Source organism: Mesoplodon bidens (genome assembly GCF_964165515.1).
Source record: "Mesoplodon bidens genome assembly, chromosome: 15".
In the NCBI taxonomy this organism is placed as follows: domain Eukaryota; kingdom Metazoa; phylum Chordata; class Mammalia; order Artiodactyla; family Ziphiidae; genus Mesoplodon; species Mesoplodon bidens.
The window spans coordinates 11365381-11379855 of NC_138171.1; the positions used below are offsets into that span (position 1 = coordinate 11365381).

The window sequence follows — 14475 nt, forward strand, 5'->3', positions numbered from 1 at the left end:
GACAAGTCACCCCACCTCTCCTTGCCTCAGTTTCTCCACCTATTCACATGGTTGTGCAGATTAACTATGTTCCTGTTATCAATACTTATTAGGCCTTACCACAGTACCTGGAATACAGTAAACACCCAATAAAATGTACCGATTATTATTACTATTAATAATGGTTAACGTGACCACAGACAGCCTTCATCCTTGGACCAAGGAACATGAGATGTGGACACACAATGATCAGGTGGGTGGCCCAAGGGGTATGGTGTCACCGGGGCATGGGGGGTAGGGGTGCCTGCTGAGCAGTGGGGCCTGTCTCACGCCAGCCCCCCGGCAATGGGAACAGATGTTTACTGGATATAGGGTGTGAATGCTTCGAGTTTGCCTCAATTTTTAGTGCTGCCTGGAAGGGACATCACCTATCACCTGCATGACAGAGCATGTCACCTCCTCTGGCCAGCACCACTTCTTTTAAAATGGTTTCCATTCACCTTCATCCAAAATCTCCTCAGTCTTTACAGCTTTTCCCTTTAAGTCTCACCGCGCTTCCCTCGACCACGGAGCCCTCAGTGCCCTCTCACTTCCTTCCCTGAACTTATCTGGGATTTGCTGCCTAAACCTGACAAATCCTGGCCCCTTACAGAGTCTCAGACAATAGCGGATTCCATAACCCCTTCCAGCCAACTGACAGAAAAATGGCTCCAGGAAGGTAGGAATCAGGGGTCCCATGGCTGGGCACGAGGACCCTCTTGCCAGGTCCCCATAGCAGTGGCTCTGGTTACTCCCCTGCCCCCATACTTCACGCCAGTTTAGAATGGGTCTGAGGGATTAAAAATCCTGTAAGATCTGAAAGGATACACGCCAAACTCAGCCAACACTTGAAGACAGACATGAAGGCCAGCATCTGTGACATTATTCTCTACCCTTAAAAAAATGAGACTATAGCCTTGCATTATTTGCATAATGAACAACATAAAAATAAAAAATGGGCAGGGCTTTTTCGGTTTTGTGGCTTAGAAAATATTTCAGTCATATTGTCTAGGGATGTAACTTTGGGGTCAGCCTGCTTTAATCCCACATGTGAATCTCAGGGCAGAGGGAGACCATGTAAGCAGTTGGATATAACCATGGTACAACCTGACAGACAGACAGACCTTCAGATGTGCCAAGGAAGCGCTAGGGCATGGGGGTGGGGAGGACGGCGGTGTAGAAGTTTCCATGGTGATTTCCTAATGCTCTGTGTGACTTTACAGACCCTATCTTTGCTTTGGGCTTCCCGACCCCACACCAAAGTTGAATGGCTGAAATGAGGAAGTAAGAAACTTGACTACTTCTAAAAGGAGAAGTTCCCAAGAAGCCACTCTGCCTCGACCTCTTCCCACCAGCCTGCCACCACCAAGGTCTCGCTCCTTCTCATCCCCACCCCAGAGGTGCTGGGAGGACCATGGGCTGAGGGCCCGGGGACTGACGTTCCATACACTGACTGGGGGGCACGAGGGCCAACTGTGGTCACGTGCGGAAAGGAACTGGGACAGGACAAAAGGGACGGTAAAGAAGGGCCACCAGGGATACGCCCTGCCCCAAAGCAGACTTTGTTCACTGCACTTTCTGGCTTCATTGCCCTTTCAGTCTCCAAATATTAAGCACAGTTATGACGTTCACAATCACCCTATAACGCAAACCCAATATACTACGGATAAAAACTGATACGCAATGAAAAAACAAAAATTAGGATTAAAAAAAGAGAGAGAAACTTAGACTGTTTAGACCAATTTACAGGTAACAGATTAAGACATGAGAAAATTAAGTACTTAAGAGGAAACTCCTTTATCCCCTTTCCCAGATACCCGTGGTCTTTGGGTCATACACCAGTACGTGTTTCACAAAAGGTCAATTATTAAACAACTTTTATGATTTTTTTCCCCATAAAGATGCCAAAAACCAGTGGGAGTTTCAAGTGATTCTGCATGCTTGTCCACATAATCCACCCCCTCCATGCACCCCCCCACCCCCCCCCGCAAGAATGAGGACCATGCAGAGGAATTCTGAATGGCCATCTGGATAAAGCTTCCTCGTCTATTGCTAACCCTCTTAGATTTCCATGCGCAGCACTGGACACTCTGAGGCGAATACTTATGGACTCAACACAGGTACTGCTCTTCTCTAGCTGCTGCCTCTGTCAACAGACCACAGGCCACTCTGGCATTTTCTTGCCGTTTTCTATAAACCCAGCAATGCCATACTTCCCAGAAAAGATCCACGTCACGACCAGACAATCTCTGAGGGAAGACTTTTTCCTTCCTTGCTGCTTTTTTGGGTTCTTTAAAACCTGATCTTCGACACAGATGTGAGAGATGTTATTTGAGGCGTAGACAACAGCGCTCTGAAACTCTTACACTGACATCGAGTAAGGCAGAAACCATTAGGGTCAAGTTCGAACAATCTGCTTACCTGCGTGAGAATGTAACTCCTCTGGGCTTCTTCCATCGTTATCAAACTAGCATTGATATAGTCGTTATCTTCTTGATGAAGTTTAATCCGACTGTGGTCAACTGAAAGGCAAACCAGAACTCAGAGGTTAATCCTGGAGGACCCAAATGTCCACACAGGCAGTGTACTCCATGGGGAAAACCAAAGAAGGCGAGTTGGTGGCACTCAGGGCGTTCACATTGGCTGAGGCCAAGCTGTTTTAACTGAGATTAGTTATCAATATGGGAACGACTAGTATTTTCAGAAAGGTTTTTGGAAGTGTTTGAAACTTAACATGAAACAGCAACAGAGACAAACTCTACTAAAACACAGAATATGTCCTCTTTGGGAAATCTGTTTTTAGGCTAGACCATCTTATGATATTTGTTACTGTCCCCACAACTTGGAAAACTGGGGAAAGGGGATGTCAAGGGATCTGTTCTCTGATGCCTAATATATACTTTTAAAGGGTAAAAAATACAGTGGCTTCAATCTTTAAAAGGCAAAAAAATCCACCAAAAATTCCACCCAGTCCCCAGAGCTCTAGCTGGTACAATGAGCTAAGTACGTAAGACTTACGATCACACCTCAACCTCACCTATGCCTAATGGTTTGAAGATTAAGTGGCCTAAGCATACAACAGTGTGAAAAGCCATACCTTGAATTCCCTGATACAAGGTTGTTTTTTTTTTTCAAAGTTCAAGTATAACATAAATCTCATGATCAAAGACACTTAAAAGACAGTTTAACTGGAAAAAATAAGCTCTGAATCCAAAACACTGAAAGTCTATTAAATGTAACTTTCAGAAGAGTTTTTAAAAATAAGCTTGCGTTTGGAAGGTCTGTCCCAGGTTACTGAAAAAGCACAGCCCCCTTTTTCCCCCCTTTACCACAACTTTGTCACAAAAGCCATGTTTCCCTGAGGGCCACCTTCCTTATCCTGCTAGTGCAGCTAACAAGAGCAGGTGGGCATTTTTATTTCTGGTACAACACAACGGACGGTAAACTCACGTGACCATCCATAAATAGTTCTCCCCCCGCCCAGTGGGAAAGGAAAAGTTACTGGGGATAAGTGGTTGGGGGCTTCCTATTCGAAAGGATTCCAAAGAGATGTTTTAGGAAATTAGCCACTGTTTGGAATAATGTTTCTCATCATAGAGGGTTAATACAAACTGAAATACTTGGGTAATATTTAAGTGGGTCATGGAGATAAGAGATCTCAAAAAAAAATTATGACCCGCACCGGTGGTTATGTGAGCGAATTCAAACAGCACTGGGTGGTGACCTTGGGCAAACAACTTATTCACCGAGTGCTGGGTTTTTCACCTGCCAAATGGAAGATAATACCCAGTCCCCAGAGCTTCCACCTTGAAACATTCTCCCCATTTCCCCCATAACCGTAAAAGAAAATTACCTTTTCTACTGAAGAGTAGAGGTAGGGGAGAAAAAGCAAAATATAAGGAGTAAGATTGGGTGAGGGTGAAAAAGTCTGGGAATTGTATCTCTGGAAGAATATTTTAAGTGCTGCTTTTTTCTCTGTAAAACTGGGTCATAAAACCATTTAGATGAGCCTTGATCAAAAATGTAGAAAAGGAATATTAAAGACAATATTACTGCCTAATTCTGAGCAAGTACAACAAAGGCTAGAGACCAAAGGCACGGCCACACCGTGTGAAAGGTGCGGACAGTGATGGTTCTTTCCAGCTCAGGGCGGCTGGCCAGGGCCTCACAGCAGCATCACCTGAGGAGAGGCTGTTAGTATTATTTTTAAATAAAGCCTACGAGGTGCCATAGCCTAGATGTGCTCAATCAAGAGTATTGGGCATTGGGGCAAAATCATGTGTCACTTGACCTAGACCCGCGCTTCAGATGTTCCCGGCGAGCACCTTCAGTTAGTGACCATCTCAACCGCAGCCAACATTCACGAGTGAGACACTGGGCTGAGCGGCTGACGTGACTTTATTCATCTTCGCACGATCCTGAGATGCGCGTTGACTCCTGTTTCACTGACGATCAGAGGAGGGGGCAACCGGCCCAAGGCCACGCAGCTCTGAGGGGCAGGGACCGTGGCAGCCGTTGGAGGCACACTGCTCTGTGCCAACCGGGGTCCGACTTGGCGCCCCTCCCAGGGACCTGGGCGCTGCACAGTTCAGGGCGGGAGGGCAGTGAGCTTTGGCAGGCCGGCGGGAAGTGCCTGGCTGGGGACTGACCGGCTGCATCTTCAATGTCCCTGGCAGAGAGCAGTGCCGGGGGAGCTGCTGGCAGCCACAGCCCTCACTGATTGGCAACGGCCACATGGAGGGGAGCCAGAAGGTTCTCTGTGGCCTAGAGGAGGTGGCAAAGTTCATGTCCTTCACTCCCCTCCAGGTTTTGTTACTTTATACAAATTCTAACATATTTGGTTATTTACTTTCGAGATATCAGCGGACTGAGAGCCAATTACTCAGAAGGCAGAGGAGGCTGCCAGCGGGCACGCTGAGAGCTAATGGCAGGAAAGAGCTCGAAAAATGATGATGGCAGCAGGGGGTGGGGTCGACAAGCAGAGCTGACTGCGGCTTTAGTTGAGGGGGTGAACCGCTCCCATCCTTTAATGCCTGCGCAGGGCATCGTTAGCAGTTCAGTAACAATGATCGGGGTCTAATAAGACTTCTGCTGAGTCACCCAGAAGTGATTATATTATGCCTGCTATACCCTGCTTCAGCTGGTAGGAAAATGATTCATCATTAAAATAGTCAAAGCGAAAAAATGTGCTTTGAACTTAGCTGAATTTTCCAGGAACTGAAACCTTACCCCTTCTACAAGGGTGGAAAAGTGAACCATTACTATAAGTCTCTAATGCCTTTATTATAGGAAACAATCAAGTCATAAACCTTTACTGCTATCAATTTATTACCAAACCCCGGGGCTAAAGGAGTCCTGACTGAGAGGTCCTGCAGCTGAATAAGAGCTGACGCAATGGAAGCAGAGTAACGGCAGTGTGAATACTTACAGGGACTGACGTCTCTGTACCTGTTTCGGTTTTTGTTCTTAGGAAGCTTGGCCACTCTACATGGGAAGTCACTGGCTTCGTGTCGGATATCCTACAAAAAAAGGATAAAGAGTTCTCTCTTGAAATCTCTGGCATCAGGAATTCATCTAGATAGTTAACTGAGCGTGGGCCCTGCGCCGGGCGCTGAGGAAGACCCAGCACAGAAAGGGACATCAAAGGGAGCCACGCAGTGTGGGAAATGCAAGGTGCTAATTCAGAGGCATGTCCAAGGTCATGGGAGGAAAACAGAAGGACAACTGCGGTGGGGGGAAGTGGCATGGGGTGGGGGGAAGTGGCATGGGGCTGGGAGCTGGAAAGATGTGGAAGAGGGCAGGAAGATGGGGGGGCGGGCACGTTTCACTCAGGAACCCCCAGCACAGCAAAGGCACGGGGGCTGGAGTTCACGTCTTATGCAGGAACAGTGAGTGGGCCGGTGGGAGGAACAACAGGCCTGGGGCACACAGGTGGGTACAGGCCAGATCTTGGAGAGCCTGCCAAGTCAGGCCTGGGAGTTCCATCTGTAACCTTTTGTAAAGCTACAGTTATCAAGAGCAGATAAAATGCCCTTTTACGCCAACAAACTATCCAAATGCTTTCCTAGGAGATGGTAAACAAATCCCATTACACCAAACTGTCAGAAAGAGCAAGTGCCTGGACTAACAGAAGATGCACGTTATGTGTCCTGCTAGATGGATCACACACATCTAATTTTGCTCCCCTAAATCAACACCCCTATAATCCTATTTAAAAATCGTTTCCTTTAAGTCTGTATTTTACTACATATTATTAAAAGAAAAGCTCATCCAACAATGTGAATGTACTTAATCCACTAAAATGTACACCTAAAAATGGTTACAATGGTAAATTGTATGTTATGCATAGTCTATTACAACCTAAAAAAAAAAAAAAAAAGACGAACCCACAGTGAGAGAACAGGAGAGCAGATAATAGCGACACAATTTTGGAAGCTGGAAATCAGACTGATTAGTGGTTGGCAGGCCTGAGAAAGCTCAATTACAAGCCAGCAGTGGGGAAAGCAGAGAACCATCAGGATTTGCACCACAGAACCTTCCAAAGGCGCGGAAAGTGTGCTTCTCTGGAAGGAGGGGTGGGATCCACTGCAGGGGAGCGGGGCAGAGCTGCCTGAGGGGAGCAGCATCTCCACTCCCACCGCCCCCTTCCGTGCTGCTGGGTGACCGCTGCCTCACAACTCTGCAGAAATCTGGAGATTTATTTTCTGGAAGATGTAGGTCAGGGGGCAGAGTGCTCTCTAGATGATCTGAGCAGACAAGAGGAAAGACCCAGAGATGCCACTACGGGGGTACGGAAATAACAGCCTACCTGCACCTAGAGGCCCAGTGGCCAGATCTGTGCTGATAAGCCCCTTACACCTGCTCAGAGCTCGCTGTAGACCCTGTAAGCCCCTATTCTTCATCATGCACACACTACTGATTACAAGATGTCAGAGGAGAGAAAGCCTCTGATACAAAAGAGATTTAAAAGAAAAATAAAACAGGCAAAAAAGGTCCCTTAGAGGAAATAAACTGCAGAGAAATGAAAGCTTAAAATATATACATTATTAATATACTCAGATAAGATACTGTATCCATGGATTAAGAACAGGATGTTGTATACAATAAAAATGTCTCTTGCAACTTAAAAACAAGATGGCAGAAATGGTAAGCTTAACTGAAGAGTGATAAGATAAAGGTAGAAGAAATCCTACCTTTCCAGAAGGCAAAGCCTAAATAAATAAATAAATAACAATAATGGAAAATTAAGCAAAACAAAATATAAGAAAAGAATACATTAAAAAATAGTTCAAGGAAATCTGCCAGACACATCAAGTGCTCATCAAAATGACAAAAACAGACCCATACCGAGGCACACTAATTTGCAATTCCAGAATCCTGCAGACAAAAAGAACATTCTGAACATTCTGTAAGTTCCCAGGGAGAAAAAATAGTTCACTTTCAAAAGATAAGGTGATCAGATTCTGCAAGAACACTGAAGGGCAATGGCGCAATGCCTTCAAAATTCTGAAGAAAAATGATGTCCAACTTAGAATTCTATACACAGCCCAATAATCAACAAGTGAGAAGGGACAAGAAGAACATTTCAGACATGCAAGGTCTCAAAAACTTTACCACCCCTGCTCCCTTGCTGCAGCAATCCACTGGAGCATGTCTTCCACCTGAGTGAGGAAATAAACCATGAAAGAGAAAGATGTAAGATATACAGGATGGGGGTCGGGGGGAAGGATCCGACACAAGAGCAAAGGCACAGGAAATTTCCACAAAAGCTGTGACGGGGGAGGCCCCAGGATGACAACTATGTACCAGCCCTAGGAGGCAAGCAGCCAGATTGGCCCAGAATGACTCAAGAGACAGACGTGTCAACAACATGCCTTTGTCCCCTGTACCAACCGCAACCGAACGAGACCACCAAAGGGAAATGAGAAGACCTCAAGTCCAGAAAACAGGGAATCCAACTGAGAAGCAAAGCAAAGAAGTCTCAGAATGGTAGCTGTGTGGCAGCCTACAGACCCAGCGATCCAGACCAAAGAACAGAGGTCCCCAGTAGGGATGCCTCCAAGACCAAATCTGAAGCTGAGGAATCACCTGAAACTGCTCTGTCCGAAACAGCAGCCCAGAAGCCACGAGAGAGCACTTGAGATGCGGCCAGCCTGAAAAGAGATGTTGCGCAAGTGTAAAAATACACATTGGATTTTGATGACTTAGTGCTAAAAAAAGAAAGTAAGGTATTTCAGATATTTGAAGTACTGACTATTGGTTGAAATAACGTTTTGAACATATTGGATTATGCAAACTATACTACTATTTTCAGCTGCTTCCTTTTATCTTTCTTACTGTGGCTACTAGAAAAAGGAGAATTACACATAAGGGTTGCGTTGTGCTTCTATTGCATAGCACTGAATGAGCTTGTGGAAAATTGTTCTGAGAGGCTATCAGAAGCTATGGGAAGAATTAGCAACAGGTAGAAAGAAAACTCTACAGATGAAGAAAAGGCAGGGAAGTCTTAACTACAGGAAAATCTATTAAAAAGGAAACAGTACAGTACAACACTATCTGTGACTATGTGCATAGGCAAATAATGTACACAATGAATATGGTTTTAACCAAAAAGTATAACATACTGGGAGAATGGGGGAGGGGAAGCAAAGTGGCAAAGCAGAAGGAATGGCTGTTTAAGAAAATGAAATCCTATACCTTAGTAAAGATCTAAATCAATCAATCCAAAGATAAGCATTTTCCTTAGAAATACGGAAATAAATACAAGCTAGAGTCAGCAGCTCAAAGAGTTCAAAATAGTCATCCATGAAGAGAAAGACTGGGGAACAGGGAGGTACGGGCAGCAAGTAACTGGATTTTATTATAAGCTTATCATGGTATTATTTAAGTCCTTAAACCATGTATACATTCAACTTGGATTTTACAAAAAAGAATGCCCACACTCTGCTCTTCCACTTATTAAAAAAACTACAAAATGACAAGGAGGAGTTTTTGACTCATACTAGAAATGAGATAATAATTTAAAGCTATGATGATATATTATAAACCCACTTGGGATTAAACAAATTAGTCCAGTAGTAACTTAGCCATCAGATCATTTATGGATGAGATTAAGCTTTCAGGGAAATGCTACACGATACAGAAAAATGACTTGAAGGAAAATAAACCTCAGTTTTAAATTTCTTATTCTACTTGTTATTTGGAAGTGTTTAGTAAAAGGTACGAATTTTGCCTTGTGATGTGAAACAATCTGATCAGTCCAGCTGGTGTGACTGGGTGAAGATGGAAGAAATCATTGACATGGATAAACCACTGAACTAATAAGTATTCACTCTGAGGAAATAAGGGCCAAAATAGCAACAACAGTGTGCAACTGATTTTATTCAGCCAAAGGATTTATTAAGCTGTACTTTTCTGGTGAGAGAGAACACAGCAAAACTTGGAGATACCTAATAAAAATAGGAGTTATCCACACAATACTTTTTAAAAAAGAGATTCTAAGAGTAAGGTATACTCATAGAGCAAAACACACAGATCTTAAGTGTGTATTTCAATTAGTTTTTCTGACCAGCTTTGAGGTATAATTTACAAATAATAAAATATACCCAGTTTAAGTGTTTCTCTATTTTAGAATGGCATATGGGAAATACATGCATGCTTTGAATACAAGTATTTACATTTCGTTCAGTAAAATAAAATGCCAGGATTAGAGTCTTAAAATTGAGGAGTGATAAAGTACCTTTAAAATTTAAAATAACTACCAATAATGGTTTAGAAGAAAGCAGATAAACTACTGTACCACAAAACTTTACAGAACTACAGCAAAACAAGATTTCTGTATTCTAAAACTGTATCAAAGGTAAGCTAACCTTCTAACAGCTGTAGAAAAAGCAGATCCCTGCCTAATGAACAAGTTTAAGGAGACTTTCATCCCAAGCATGAAGTATCCCTAGAAGATCTCTGATTACTCTGACCAAAGATTAAATAATCCACCAAAGTATGTAAAACTTCCACACACACAATAAAATAAAGGCCTTAAAGCTGATGATGAAAAGATGAATGCTGGGTAAACTGAGGAGCCAAGCCAAAAAGGAAACAATAAACTTGCCATGAAACATATTCCCAGAAGCATCCCCTAAAAAATACCCACTGAACGTTTCAACAATCATTCAAAGTGTACCTCATAATTTCAGGAATGGGATCACACTAACTTAGAAATTTTACCAGTGGGAAATCAAATATACCAACAAACAGATAACCTATCCACTTCCTTCCCTCGGACAGTTCTTTACTGGCTTTTTAGAAGCTTACTTCCTATTCTTAGTGTAGGTTTCAGAAATGTCATAGAATGAAACATCATATGTAATGGACGTCAAACGTTCATGCTCTCTTGGAGAATAAATCTGATGATGTGCTACGAAAGCAGAGCTCAAGTCTGGTCAAAGCTTACAGGCAAATGGTTTAAATTACACTGTATCATTTTATATAGGCACTGGGCACCCCAAATGACCTGACTCATCTCTGTAGTGAACCATTTTCATGAGAGGAAAAAAGCAAGTTCTTCCAAAATTATGATTTGGCTGGGCTAGAAAGCTGGGCTACAAAATGCTTGATAAAGTTTAAACAAAACATCTGAACTGGAAATCTTAAGAGGCAAGGAAGTGAGCAGGGCAGAAACCGACATTACCTGAATAATTTCTAAAGCTAGTTCTTTATTTCCCATCTTCCCACACTCACTTAACAAGATAACAGATGACCTCCCAGTGAGTACAAAGGGATATAACATGCTTATAAAGCTCTGGTAATTCTGGAATGAATTAGGGCCCACAGTGAATCAACTTCTGTATTTACAGGAAAGCTCATGATCCATTTATTCAAATACCTCCCAAATCTAATTAGGCAAAATGCCAAACTTGGGTGAGAAGCTGATAATGTTTTACTTGAGATTTCCGTTTTTGAAAACACATAGGCATAAAAGCCAATCCGGCCTTGCAGAAATATTTTCAGGTTTATAGCACTTTGCTAAATTAAACCTAGCGATTTTGGTTTTAACACCTTTTTCTCTTTAGTCCCAGAATAGGGTGAATGTCTCTTATTGGCTCCACAGTAAAACGCATATTTCTCTTAAAACTATTTGAGAGTGATGAGGTGGAGCCAGCATCTTGTTAAAGCTGGGAGTCTGTTGGGAAGGGCCGAGACCTTCACCTCTCTCACCCCTCCTAGCACCGGCCCAGGCTCAGAGCAGGCACTCAACCTAATTCTAGTGATGGAATTAAGGGATGATTCCAAAGGTCCCCAGAGCTCAGGGAGTCCTTAACTCCATACCAACCTGCTTCATTTTATGGAACAGAAATGTTCTTGAAAGGGAATATGTTTAAGCAAATGTCTGGTCCAATCCTGCTTTCCAATCATTTTATCATTATTATTATTTCGCTGTGCAATTGAGTCACACGGCCTCCTGACAAGAGAGTACCAGAAGAGTTACGAAAATGTGGATTCAAAGCAAAAAGGGTTATTTTTAGATGGTTCGGACAGCCGTCTGTTTTAAAAGTCTAAAGGAAGAAAAAACTCCAGTGGTACCTTTTATTTGCTGGAACTGCAGTGAACTACAAGTCCCTTAGCACCTTCAGCATCTTCTATGCTCCCCCGCACCCCCATTTTACAAATGGTTGCCTAATTTGATTGCTCCGGCCGTTATCTAGTACTTTATGGAAGCTACTGGCTCTCAGAAATAGACAGAGCTAGACTGAAGGGAAATGCAGAAGTACAGTAAAGACAATAATTTAAAATGCAATAAGTGAACATACAGGGTGTACATTTCCTGGAACTCTTGCAGTAGTCACCACTGAATAGGGAGATATATATAGAAATGGGGGGGAGGGGTGGCTAGACTAAAATTTTAGCAACCAACTCTTCAAAATAACATGTGTTGAACAAATTTCGTTATTCATAAATCTCATTATAAATGAGAATATAAAATTTCTGTATAACACAGTATACTCTGAGAAATACACAAATTATCAAAGGCAGAAGTTCAATGTCTTTCAAGTTGAAAGCAATGTTGTATTCTTTATCTATACTAGTTAATGGAACAATATAATTTACTACAAAAACCTTAGGAAAATATTTTATTTATCTGTTTATATAATCAATACATGAGAAGTCACATACTCAATACTGTTAAATTTTAAGATAAACTACAATGCTTAGATAATAATGAAAAAGCTTAAAATTTAGCTAACAAGCACCAAGCTTGCTTGGGTTTAAAATTTAAAATGATTATGTACTGAACAGAAAAAGATGATGAAAAGTAAACCAAGAACCTAAGACTCTTATGTGGTAGTTGAAAGAGAAAGAGGGAGAGGGAGGAGGGAACAAAACTGGCCAGCATTTAAAAGGCAGCAGGATATACAATAATCATCCCTGCCAGAGCTTGAGGAAATGTTGGGTCATCTTGTACACTGGTCGGGGGTAAGGTTAAAAGAAAATGGAGTTACAAATCACTACCAGAACAATTATGTACATTTGGAAAACAACATGGAAAAAAGCATAATCAAATTGTTTTACAAATTCCCCACAAAGGAGAGGATGAGGGCAGGAATGGCAAGTGAGGAGTACCCTTCACAAAGGGGAACCATCTGGTGGACATGGTGGGACCAATTTCACGCTCTGATGTGCACCCTCTGCTCTGAACACAAAGCGAGGGTTGATTAAATATAAAGAAAAGCACAAAGGCGCAGCTAGGCTCAAAAACAGAACAAATGAAAAAAACAGGCCTCCCACTCAAAGTGATCTGCGAGCAAGGTACCAAAAAAACAGAAGGTGACTAGGTCTGAAAAAGAGAGCCAACAAATCAACTAGAAAAATAAATCTATTCCACAAGAAATTTCTTGTTAGCCTGTCAGGCGCTTTAAAGATAAATATATTTGAGATCAGGGATAAATAAAGGAATCATGTATAAAAAAGATGTTATAAATAAATCTAGGGAGGAATGAAGCCAGAATAAGTGGATAGGAAAGAACAAATGAGAAACCTTGGAAATGGAATTGACAATCACTGAAATTTAAACAACAACAACAAACCTTAACAGATGAAGACAAAAACTCTACACTGAACACAAAGGATGGGTACTTTGAAAGCGGAGGAACACAGCATGGAGAAATAGGGGATGTGAAGGAGCAGTTCAGAGACACAGAGGGTAGAGCAGCCCCAGCACACCCCCAAAAGATAGATCAGTACCCACACGTTGGGGTCAGAGTAAAGCTGCAAAATAGTAAGGATAAAAAATGCTCAAAGTAAATTACAGTATCTCTTGGAAGCTTAACAGAACGTTAACATTGTCATTTATTTAATTTTTACACAGCTGAACAGTTAACAAGGAAATCTAAAAATGGCGTTTTCAAGCGCCACTGACTTTAAACCTTATTTTTACAACCCTTAAAGTATCTGTTTTTTTGGTTTTTTTAATCACTTATGTTTTCTGTTAAATGTCATAAATTTCACCTTGGGCAGAAATCAATAGGCAGAAAATGAATCAGACTTACAGTAATTGATGTCAATGAAACATATTGGAACAAGTTTTTTTTTTGTTTTTTTTTTTAATGCTGAGAACCACAAAACCATTCCTGTAAGAGACACACAGTCTAAAAACTTGAATGTACTTTCACTTCTGTTTTGTTTACCTCCTGCTTTCCATAAGGACAGCTTAAGTGTTCAGGCCCTGGGGTTCTGGCACTTTGCCGAGGACAGTGGTACAGCTGACTAAGGACACAAGTAGTTGGCAGACATCTGAAAGTGGAAGGTTTACACCTTCGTTTACATGGAACCAGACTGCCAACCACCAGCTTCCTCCTTCCATGGTTAATGTCCCTGAGCTCAGTGGTCACAGGGAGGGACCTTAGGAACCCACACGATATTCCTACTCTGAAATAACAGAACCATACTTAGGAAACTGATGATAGTCTGTGTATTAATTTGGGAGTGTAAATGGGAGGGAAACAGAATGTCCAAATGAAACTAGCTTTGGTGAAGCATTTCTTTAATATTCCAAGAGCAGTACAAGATTCTGTACCATAACCAAAGAAAAGGCTTTTGCATTACTGTTATCGACCAAATGAGTTTTCTAAATACTTTCTAGATGTAAATGCACTTTTCTACACACCATTTCGGGGATCAGGGCTGATGAGGAAAGACGTGACCAATATGCCCCAAAGCATTATGAAGTGACATTTTTTACTGAAGCCACAAAGATAAAATGACAATTTGGGGAAGAGAGGAAGCAGGTGACCAAGCTCTTCTGCCTGGCTTTCCAAAGAACTCTGTGTATCTGGATTAAAGAAGCAAGGTTTAGAGTCAGTGTTTGAGTCCCTGCAATTCATCCAAATAGTTCTTGAGCACTGACATGTGGCAGGCAATAAGGATACGAAGATGAACAGCCAGATAAACAGACGCTAGGTT

At 42.2% G+C, this 14475-nt stretch overlaps 1 protein-coding gene across 3 annotated transcripts in view; it reads right to left on the reverse strand.

The window, feature by feature from the left end:
• PTPN1 (protein tyrosine phosphatase non-receptor type 1) overlaps window positions 1–14475 on the reverse strand; it is a 68725-nt gene that overhangs the window by 17368 nt on the left and 36882 nt on the right. For all 3 annotated transcript variants that reach the window (XM_081255470.1, XM_081255469.1, XM_081255471.1), the window contains 2 exons: window positions 5447–5537; window positions 2440–2540 (listed from right to left, as the gene is read on the reverse strand). In XM_081255470.1, coding sequence (XP_081111596.1) covers window positions 2440–2540; window positions 5447–5537 — 192 coding nt within the window. The remainder of the gene's footprint in view (window positions 1–2439; window positions 2541–5446; window positions 5538–14475) is intronic.